This window comes from Pinus tabuliformis, chromosome 3_2, assembly GCF_031772625.1.
Source record: "Pinus tabuliformis cultivar Carrire ecotype Pingquan chromosome 3_2, CPIR1, whole genome shotgun sequence".
Classification (NCBI taxonomy): Eukaryota; Viridiplantae; Streptophyta; class Pinopsida; order Pinales; family Pinaceae; genus Pinus; species Pinus tabuliformis.
In genome coordinates, this window is record NC_142302.1 from 41,532,166 (window position 1) to 41,542,975 (window position 10,810).

A 10,810-nucleotide genomic window follows, 5' to 3' on the forward strand; every position below is an offset into this window, starting at 1 on the left:
AGGTTTAAATAGTTGTATACTTATTATGATGATGTATTCACTAAAATAGCTCTGTCCTTTTTATGATAATGTATTCACAAAAAATTGTACGTATAAAGAAATAAATTGTCAATCCCACTTTGGGCCAATTGCATGTATAATTGCACATGTTCTTCTAGTAATGTTGCCTTGCAAGATGCTTTTATTGCTTGCCATTTGTTATAGGTGTTAACCTTGTCGTTGCCATTTGTAATGGAGTGCGTTACGAATAAATTTTAAATAATTAAATGTAAATTTAATAACTTGAAATCCTTGTGTATTTTGTAATTATTATTATTATTCTCTATGACCAACACCGCCGCACCTGTTCCTCCTGCCGGTACATCCCAACCATTCATCCGCACCGCCGTATTCTATTTGTTCTTTTTGGAGGGTTTTCAGCACCTTTTCCAGTTAAAATTGCTCAGAAAGCAACAGCTATTTGCTAAAATCACAAATTTGAATTGTGCGCCCTCGGGTTTTTCAGGTGGTTTTTCAGGTGTCAAAAACCCAGTTTAAACAACAACAAAAAACTTGAAGATTTTGAGAAAAAAATTCCCAGGATTCCGGCCAAAAAGTATGATAGTTAGACAACGCGACACCGCACACCAGGCAACTGCACACGCACCCTACCTACCTTGATTGCGATGTATCCATTTGTTAGACGGGTATGTATAGATATGCAAAAATGGCAGCAAAAAGCGATCTAGTGTGATTGCTAGATACAGGTTATGTATAGATATTGCAAAAAGATGGCTGCATAAGAGATCATAACAGATCCAGTGAGGTGTAATTACAGAGAGAATATTGTCCAGGCGAAACCAGAACCTCCATTCCACACTAGCTTCAGACACTTTCAAGAGTGGCATCCACGAGGAGGAATGTTGATATCGTGTATTTGAGAACCGCTAAATAAACAATTATTTGTTTCTTTAGGGGAGGTTCCTAAAAAGATTTACCCAGTTTTCGTCCCCCACAGAATCATGATAAATCTTGAAATAGCAACATGAACCAGTCTTTCACATGTTAATTTACAAACAGCTAACGACCATCTACTTGAAGGAAGCGCAGAGAGGCAAATTGTAAATATCCCAGCTCTATGGAGAAATCTTCCGAAAGGGTGAAAGTTTTAAACACCACCCAATCAATCTACTTCTCCATTTGCAGTTTCATGTGCTGTTTGACGAACAAATTGGCCTCTCACCCTTGGTCGTTGTTCGGCAAGCTTTTTCCTACTTTGATATCGGACCTGCAGGAGGAGAGTGGAGCAGCTTTATTAATGTGGAACGAAATTTCATGATAGGTTAGGGGTCCGCAAAGAAAATTAGAAACCCATAAACCCAGGTTATGAAATTTGTTTGCTTCAGGGTTCTATCTAGAAATCTCTTCATTGAGTGGTGGAGCAGCAGAGAATTAGAAACCCATAAACACAGTTATAAAATTTGTTTGCTTCAGCATTGTATCTAGGAATCTCATCATAGGGTAAAAGAGAAAAATAGAAAACCATTTTATAACCAGCTTTATGTTTCTATCTTTCCCTGTTTCAAATAATTTTGTTATATAAGTTGTTATACCTTCTTTTCGAAGCATCTCTCTTTTCTTTTCTGGCGGAACTTGGTCAGCGCCGCTTCCCGTTGGGCAGATCGATTTATGTCAACTCCACTCCCGCTTCCAGTTCCACTTGCTCCTCCAGTGCTGCTTTTCACCGCACCAATGCCAGTGTCGCTCTCCCCATTGGTTCCTGGAGGAGTGACAGCTGCACTGTTCTGTCCATTACTATACCCATTCTGCCCATTACTCCCATTGTTACTCCCAGATGCGCTTCCGTTGGCACTGCCGTTACCATTTCCACTACTTCCGTAGCCATTGTTACTGCCACTCTGGCCATTGTTACCATCTGGAGCATTGTTTCCGGACATGTTAGATGATCCACATAGTGGAGGTGTGATGGAGAGGTTATTCTTGGTCTGTTCATCTTGCTTGGGATGATCATGGGTGTGTGTGTGGTTGTGCTTGTGTTGATGAGTCTGGTGATGATGTTCGTGGTAATGGACATGCTGAACATGGTGGTGATGATGATGATGAACCTGGGTCTGATGATTTCGCGGAAGCAGAAGTTGCTGTTCGATTTGACCATTATTAGAGTTGTTACAGACGTCTCCTCTATCAGTTATGTGTTGTGCTTCGGGACCCCAGAGAGACGATGCACCAGTATGAGAATAATATAAGGGATGTATCGCAGAACCATATACTCTGGGGGCAGCTACCGTATCATATGGCATTGCTCTGCAGGGATGTATCGACATGGGTTTTCCAACCTGCCGGCATGTATTTGGAGCTGATACTGTCTCATCATTGATTGGCTTAGGCACTGGAAACATATCTTGTCCAGAAGGGCCAACCACAGAAGAACCCAGATCTTGGTTGTTGCTACTCTGCGATAGCTGATTGTGCATAAGTGCTGGCGTGGATTGATCAGGACCCCCGCTTCCTTTTGAGGAACCCACTCTCTCGACACCAACAGCAGCATGTAAAGGCCCTGTTTTCTCACTTTCAAGGCTACCAGAAGGCATGTATCCTTTGGCTAGTGAGTTAGGCGGCACGGTATCGCCTGAGGGATTAGAAAACTGACATCCACCTGTGTTGTACCTGAACAGCAAAGTAGTTTTAAGAATTCAAAATTATATAATAATGTTAGGCAGTCCACACAGTAGAGAACACTCGCCAAAGGAATGATGATGCAGTTGGAGTCAGAATGCCCTTATTTCCCTACACTTTGTTAAGAAGCTGGTACACTAACAAATTAAAGTGAAGGTGGAAACTCTTTATACCTTGAAAATGCGGAAACACCAGATTGTCTCAAAACATGCCTATCTTCAGGCTCGCCGTCCTCTTTTCCATTTTGACGGGGTCTCTTTAAAGTGAGCTCAAGAAACAAATGTTTGAAATCAGTTCCTGTTTTATCATTATCTAAATCTTCTCCGCTTTTATTGTCCTCCAATTTGGAGTTCCCACTGTTAGGCTTGTTAGCTATGACACCAATCAGGTCAGCAGCCTTATTAGCTGCAACCTCACTAGAAGGACTATCACCACTTTCCACGGGTCCCTCGCTATTTTCAACGCCCTCTACGCTGTTCGCCAAAGGTGCATTCTCCTCCCTGCCAAAAGTTTGAGCATACAGAGCCTTTTCCTCTTCCTGGTGTTCAAGTTCTGCATCTGTTTGTCTTGGCGCAGCAATTTCCAAGTCCTGGCCCATAGCATAATCTACAAGGAGGAAAGAAACTGAATTGATACAAACCCGCTACCATCTTTACAAAACTGACTTGGAGTTCATGTTGTCAATAGACCTAACAATAAAAACAATTCAAAAAACTGAAAAACGGAGATACACTGATAGCCTTACCAAGGGGTTTTTTGTCCTGGCATTCTCCAGAAGTTACAGCCATCTGCATCCACCCATTTTGGGCTGTCTCAACCTTTTGTTGAATAACTTGTCCAACAGCGCTGCTATGTGGCTGACTAAGACCCCATTCAGTCCTGTGTTGGGGGCTTTCAACCTCAACCACTCGTTTGGTCCATGAAACCTGTAAGACGGGGAAAAAAAATTAATTCATCCAGGCTATCTCATATTACGATGTCTATGGCTATATAATCATTCCAATAAAATTTGTAATTTTGGTTGGAAAAAGTTTCCAGGGGAGAGAAAAATTGAAAACATGAAGAATGTTCACCCATTCACAGTAGTGAGAACAAAAGATCTCTTCCCCTGAATATTGTCTATGTCTATTGCAGCCTCCTTCCTAAATATTAAATAATATGAACTGCACCATGCACATTTTGACATCTTTCGGTACATGTGAAGTATTGCTTCCCAAAGCTTTGCTCACAAGTTTTGGCATGTAGGTTTGAAAGGGGACTTGTGTTGTTACAGACAGGCAAACAAACCATGGAATCAAAAATAGCTATCAAACTACCAGTATATCCTACATGTTTTGGAATGGAATCTCTTTACAAAACAAAACTAGTTAACTAATGCAGAAGAGCACGAAAAATATCGATCAATGCATAAAGTATGCATAAAACTTACTTGGGTACCACTGCCATTGTCACTCCCATCCCTGTTATTCAGGCCAATGCTCGCGTCATCACTTTCATCATTGCTGCCAGTGTTGTTATCAGGGTCAGCTGTGCCATTTGGCCTCGTAACCTTTTGTGATTGAGACCCAGTTTCACCACCACTGTCACTTGACTGAAAGATAAAACATTATTCGTCAGTCCGAGTCTCTGCCATGTCTGCCGCATTCTCCCAACAGCTTTACATGCATAAATGCCTTAAAATCAAACTACATGGGATTTCTGATTCTAAAGACATGGTCTTGAATCAAGTCTGCACTTTCATGTAGTGCTCATCTATTCCCACAGCAATGGATGTCGCATGAGGATAATAAATAATATTGAAATGAATTCACGTTCATTTATTCAAAGCGATAGCTCTCCAGATCATATAGACCACATGAATTGTTCAAAGTAAGACCATCAAACGAATAGAATATAAGCACAGAAAAGATATCATAATTTCACAAGATTAAAGAAAACACATTACACTTTGGCACCTCCTCCAGACATGCTGCCATAAATTCTTTAGCTCATTCTTTCTAACAGGTTTAACGAGAAAGTCTACAGCGCCTTTCGAGAGGCATTTAAAAACAGTACCCATAGAATCATGGGATGACATCACTGCAGAGCAGAGAACGATATCAAAATATAATCAAACGTTTAGAATTAACAAAAAATCATTCTGAGGTACTGAAAAATGAAAGGAATGGAATTTGGAGCTGCCTTGAAACTTACTTATAACAGGAATATTCTTACAGGTACTGCGACTCATGATCTTGCATAGAAGACCGATACCTGAGAGGCAAGGCATCACTACCTCCGTCAAAACAATGTCAAAATGGTTGCTTGGGTCTTCCAAAAGTTTCCATGCTTGCTGGCCATTTGCAACAGCCACTACTGAAAAAACGACATACAACCTCAACGTTAGAGAACTAGTGTAAACATGTTATTAGATCGAGGGTTAACTCTTATGCAAACCAACTGAAGAACATCATAGCACATAAACATTAAAAAGCATAAAACCTCAACGTTAGAGAACTAGTGTAAACATGTTATTAGGTCGAGGGTTAACTCTTATGCAAACCAACTCAAGGACATCATAGCACATAAACATTAAAAAGCAAGTGGCACGTGCACTTTGCAAAAAGCCATAATAATGATACAAAGGGATTATGTAGACCAGACCAGCATGATACTAAAAGACATAAGTCGAGCTCAAAAATATGTCATTGTTCGAGGGTTAGTGTCATAAGACCTGTGTTGGCATGCAATATACAGGGATACAGTAGGAAATAGGCAAAAATAGCAGCAGAAATGATGCACACGAGGGACAGGATATTGTGAGTCAGTCCAACTGGGCATAGATCCCTCTTAACCCTGGATCTAATAAACACTGAGAGGCTTCGAAATCAAAATGGAGACACAAACCTATGGATCCTTAAAAGAATGTCGTTAAGATGGATCTATGTTGGCTTATTGTATTATTATACATGTTTATTATTATTACTATTACGGTTGGCTTAAACTATTTTTCACCTATGTGTCCTTGAAAAAATCAAGTCAATATAGATCTCTGTATGTTTATTTTATTATTATATATGTTAAATGTTATAATTGTCAGCCTTTTTTTTTTCATTTATAGGAATTTCCATTGTTTTTAATTCAATTTATTGAAGTTACAGACCTGACACATCCATCGGGGGCTGTAGACTCACCAAGAGTGACCATCTTAGAGAAGCACACCCAGATACAGATAAGTAGGGCATCACCTCTATTGATACCCACATATGGGATACCAGCTCTTCCACCGCTATGTTTATTCACGTTGGGATTTTTTACTATGGTACAGGAACGCTACAATGAGATATAAGCTTTTCATCCCATAGACCAATTGGACTCGTGGGCGTTCAATGAAATTCTATTCTATTATGTGTCTTAATTCAATGAGATGTAAGATTTTCGTCCCATAAACCAACTGACATCGTAGGTGTTCAATAAAATTCTATTCTTGATTACTAAGAAATTTTTCAGTGATAATCACATCAGAACTAATTTGCCAATGCGTTTCGAACCAATCAGTGCCACACTAGTTGGTTCGAAACGCGTCGGCAAATTAGTTCTGATGTGATTATCACCAAAAAAGTTCAATAAAATTTTATTCTATTATGTATCTTAATTCATTACATCGTTGACCAAAATGTACTGTAATAATTTGAGACTGTTCAACCACATGTAACAATTTATCGATACAGCGTACAGTGAATGTTATAAGTATGAAAGCTAATGGGATGCAATCCTCCTGTTATTTAAACGAAAAGGGATTAAGCTACCATCATAAAACATCTCAAGGCCACTCGCAGCTCACCACAGCTGGGACTAGAAAGTGATTTGATCAAAGTTTTGTCAACATACATACGTCACAGATGCTATCTGACAAGATGTGAATGAGAATGAAGGTATGATTTGGATAAAAAGAGATGACCAACGAATATGAGATCTGACTTTATGTTGCACAAGTTCAACAAATGGGAGGCCAACTAGTGTGGACCAAAATGAGGAAGATCTGACAAAGATTTGTTCAAAACACAAGAAGAGTCTGAAGACTTACTTCTCTAACAACACCCTTCCAAGACATGAAGAAATGTTACATTCTATCTCATTTTCGCTGTTCTTATTCTCTCCCACAGTATAATAGAATATAAGTTTTCCAGCCTAAATTTGGCTATGGCGTTTCCCCCCCTCTATTGTGGTTATTGTAATTAGACAGTAGGGTTAAACCAGAAAATCCATAGAGAAATGCCAATATGTCCTCGAGGATCAAAAATTGGAAACAGAATACAACAGGGAACTGATTCCAAAATTAGAAATGGAAAGACAAGAAAGTATTGGAAACTTTAGGATAATCTGTGTAGGAAAATGCAAGAAACAGGGAGGCAATAAAAAAGGGTTTCTGGAAACGGGAACTGAAATTTTCAAGCAAAATCTGCCTAAAAGCCCTGCTATATTGTTCTTCTTTTTCCTGGTACAGTACTCTCATTTGAGAAATATCAGAACTTAGAAGAGGACTTTCCCCTTCGAATGGCTTGTACTTGGTACTTACATGTTAGATTTGATAGGCAGTTTTAGGTTAGTGTTGCTATATTTTCTGTTTCTTTTAATGCCTTGGAAAAAAGTGAAAATTGCCTGCAAGAAAAGGTTTTTGGTATTCACACAACCCTCAGACAGTTGGCAGCAAACCAAAGAAGACTTCGAGAAAATGACGTAGACTGCCAGAAAAGGTTTCTGGGGTTTCACAAGACCTTCAGATGGCTGGCATTAAGCCAAAGAAGGCTTGCCCAGGCATCACAACATCAATTATTGATTAAAAGATCCAACACAAGCACATACTTCAGGACAAAGTACCGATAGAGAAGGAGGATGACTTCTAGGAATTACCGTCCTGAGACCTTTTAATCTGGTCCTTCATTAATCTTATAACTAATACCAAGTATGCTATTGTAAACAAGTTGTTCAGCCACTTTGGGATTGATCTATAACCACTTATGTACAAATAGAGAAAGAATTGGAAAGTCTGAACCACCATATATCAGCCTTGGGAGAGCAACTTAAGAATACTACAGCACCTATGCAGGCTGCCCAACCACCCTTTGTATCAAATTACATTGTGAATAATGTTATCATTCTGATTGTTTGTATTTGTCTTTTATCTTGATCACTTGATGTGTGCATGGAAAAGCCAAGGGTCATTTGATAACACCCTTTTTTCAAAAATAATCAACAACATAAAGGAAAGTTCAAAAATATCCAGTATACTCTCTAAAGAGAATAACCAGAAAGAGAAAAGCTTATTTTTACCTGCTTTGCCATACTAATATTTGCCAGAGTTGTTTAATGTAACTGGTATATTACAAGTAAGCTGCAGCAAGGACTAAAACCTCAAAATAGATATTTGTGGAGTGCAGGGTCTAAAAGGCATGAACTAAACTACAATACAGAGTGAAGAATATTTTAGAGAATGAAAAGGCTATGCCACGTTTATATATCACCTCTATTCTCCTTCACTTGTTCAGAGCTATTAAATCTTCCCAAATTACAACAGTCAGTCAAAATAGGCCAAGATATGGAAATCCACAACAGCCTTTGTTCTTGAACAAGTTGATTCCAACAGCACATCTGAATTTTAATGCATAAATAAGGCTTTTATTGAAACCGAGGGAAATAAGACCACAGAAAGCACAAAGAATCATAACAAAAAAAAATTGTAGGTGAAGGATCCAGGCACATGATAACTGTATTTAACTCAAAAAGAGGGATCATGGAAAAGAACAATGGGTGAAATGGGTTAAGGCACATACTAACTGTATCTGGTTTTAAGATGGAACAGAGATTTTCATTTATAACCAAGAAAATATCAAACAGAACTTGAACTAGTTAATGAAGTAACTATGTCTCCAATACCGTATATATACTTGCTTCCAAACGTCAAGGAAAAATTGAACAAGTTTCAAAAAACACGGCATTATGACACTAAATAAGAAGACTCCCCTCTGACTGACCTTCATAACTGCAATTACGGAGGAGAGCACTGACAACTTGTCGAGTTGAGTCATCATTCTCCACTAAGAGAACCTTCAGACACCGTTGTGGAAGGAACCTTTCCCATCTGATTACAGATCCTTGAGGTTGTGGTGGTTGTTGATGAGGTAGTCTTCGAGAGAGTAGATTTGCATCAACTAGATGCCAATCTCCATCTCCAACATCAATCATGCCATCATCATCCCTTGATTCATCTTGCTCTGAGAGCTCCTGCCCATCACCCATGATGCCCCCTCTGGCCTCTTTTTGATCCTGTCGGCCGTGTCGATTCATCTCTGCCAGGCGATTATTTCCCTCGGCATCCGGTCGAACTTGCATATTTTTGGGGCGAACAACTTCCTTGTTGTGCATTGTACCGCTTCCCTTTTGAACATTTGATCCGTCGACATATCTGAAGCTAACCTTTTCAGCTACTCTACCCAAGGTTTGCTCTCCATCATTTTCACCGCCGGATTCCAAATTCACTACAAATTTCACTCGCTTAGCCAATCCATCTTCAGATTGCTTGGGGTCAGCATCCCTTTTATACCTCCATGTACTCATAGCACCAGAAGCCTTGCTCATTAACCTACAAACAGACTATTTCTTCCAGAAACAACCTCTAACCTCCTAGGCCCTGACCCACACCAAGTCCGTACCGAGGAAGACCATAAACTGTGCACCTAAGTTCACGACTCATCCACTTATCTTTACCTTCAATACAGACACGTTTCCAGATGGAAGGCTGTGTTTCAGCCAGTTTGCTTTAGCACATTTCACAAAACCTCAGCAACCTTAATATTATGCACTCCACTAAAATTCACTAGAGCATAACCATACCCTTCCCTAACAAATATCTGAGAAGTCCGGTCTCATTTAAATATCACTTCTGCAAAATAACAATACGAGGTACATAAATTCATTTTTACTTTATATCCAAAACCAGAAAAGAAAAACCCTGTTTTACAACACTCACTAATCAAAAGCAGCCCTTGAGTACAGAGTTAACTGTAAATTTTCAGAATTACCTGAAAACAAATCCGTAAATGCAAAACAACTCAAAACTAATTAGTTCGTTTTTCTTTTCCGTTACTCTAAGGAAACACTCAAGCATTAGACTCCATTATCAAGGGTATACAAACTCTTTGCGACTGCAAGCAGATAGAATCCAAAATTGAACAACTACGCGCATTATCAGACTTACATATGCATAGAGATAAACAAAACATTCAATCTAACCCAAAAAAACGGATTCTTTTCAAATAAAGCCAACGCTTACAAAAAGAAAAGCCCAAGCATACAAAAAGAGACCATCCAAGCCCGAATGAACCAGAAAAAACCACACTGGAATGCATCTATTCTTCCAATAAACAAGCAAAATAGTTTCTTGCAGAAAAATACCTTCAAACAATCACGATTTTACAGGAAAAGGTCTGCAAAAGACGTTTTTCTCCACCTCAAATCTAGCAAAATCCCATCCTTTGGACCTGAAGACAGTGAATCTTCGATCGCTCGCAAATATATCTCTGCACGGAAACGCTGTTTCTTTAAGCCTTAAACCCGCTGAAGAAATTTTTCTCATCAAATTTACCGCCGAAAGAATCCTTCGCAAGCAGGATGCGACAAGTACGCACGATTTCGTCTTATCATTCACAGCATGGAGAAGATTTTTAGACCAAAAACTCGTTCCAACACTGGATCGATCAGCAGGGTTTCACACCATAACTCACACAGCAAACGCGAAAAAGGATAAAATCAAAAACCGATACAGAAATATTGTGATATTGGGACTGTAAATAGAAAAAAAAAAAATATCGGAATGCAAAAAGGAAAAGATCTCCGTGTGGAGTATTCCAGAGATATTACGACGTGGCTGCCAGCGTGGAGGAAATGGAGGCCTGGAACCGTCGTCTTCGGCGTATAGAAAAGATCTTCGCCACCTCGGCGTCTGAGGTGGAGATGATCTGTGCAAGATCTAAAGCAGCACGGAGCGACGATGAAGCATATCGTGCGAGATTGCAGGGTTGTGGAAATCCGCCACGTGGGACGTAAAAATAAAAAATAATAATAAACGACGGCGGGGACCACATCTTGAGGTGGC

The 10,810-nt window shown here is 39.5% G+C and overlaps 1 protein-coding gene across 1 annotated transcript; it reads right to left on the minus strand.

The window, feature by feature from the left end:
* Positions 1–771: 771 nt before the first annotated feature.
* On the minus strand, positions 772–10,485 carry LOC149179722 (two-component response regulator-like PRR73). Its single transcript, XM_089415765.1, has 9 exons — positions 10,111–10,485; positions 8,691–9,598; positions 4,870–5,031; positions 4,622–4,755; positions 4,106–4,267; positions 3,422–3,602; positions 2,850–3,282; positions 1,593–2,667; positions 772–1,267 (listed from the first exon to the last, which is right to left on the minus strand). Exons 2-9 carry the CDS (start codon positions 9,292–9,294, stop codon positions 1,163–1,165), a joined length of 2,856 nt encoding a protein of 951 aa, XP_089271891.1. The 5' UTR covers positions 9,295–9,598; positions 10,111–10,485; the 3' UTR covers positions 772–1,162.
* Positions 10,486–10,810: the final 325 nt, after the last annotated feature.

Excerpts from the sequence above, each read along its gene's own strand:
- LOC149179722 (XM_089415765.1), bottom strand. The coding sequence starts at position 9,294 with ATGAGCAAGGCTTCTGGTGCTATGAGTACATGGAGGTATAAAAGGGAT. Across the intron at positions 3,603-4,105 it reads ACAATGGCAGTGGTACCCAA|GTTTCATGGACCAAACGAGT; the intron begins GTAAGTTTTATG and ends CCCGTCTTACAG. Across the intron at positions 2,668-2,849 it reads GGTGTTTCCGCATTTTCAAG|GTACAACACAGGTGGATGTC; the intron begins GTATAAAGAGTT and ends TTTGCTGTTCAG.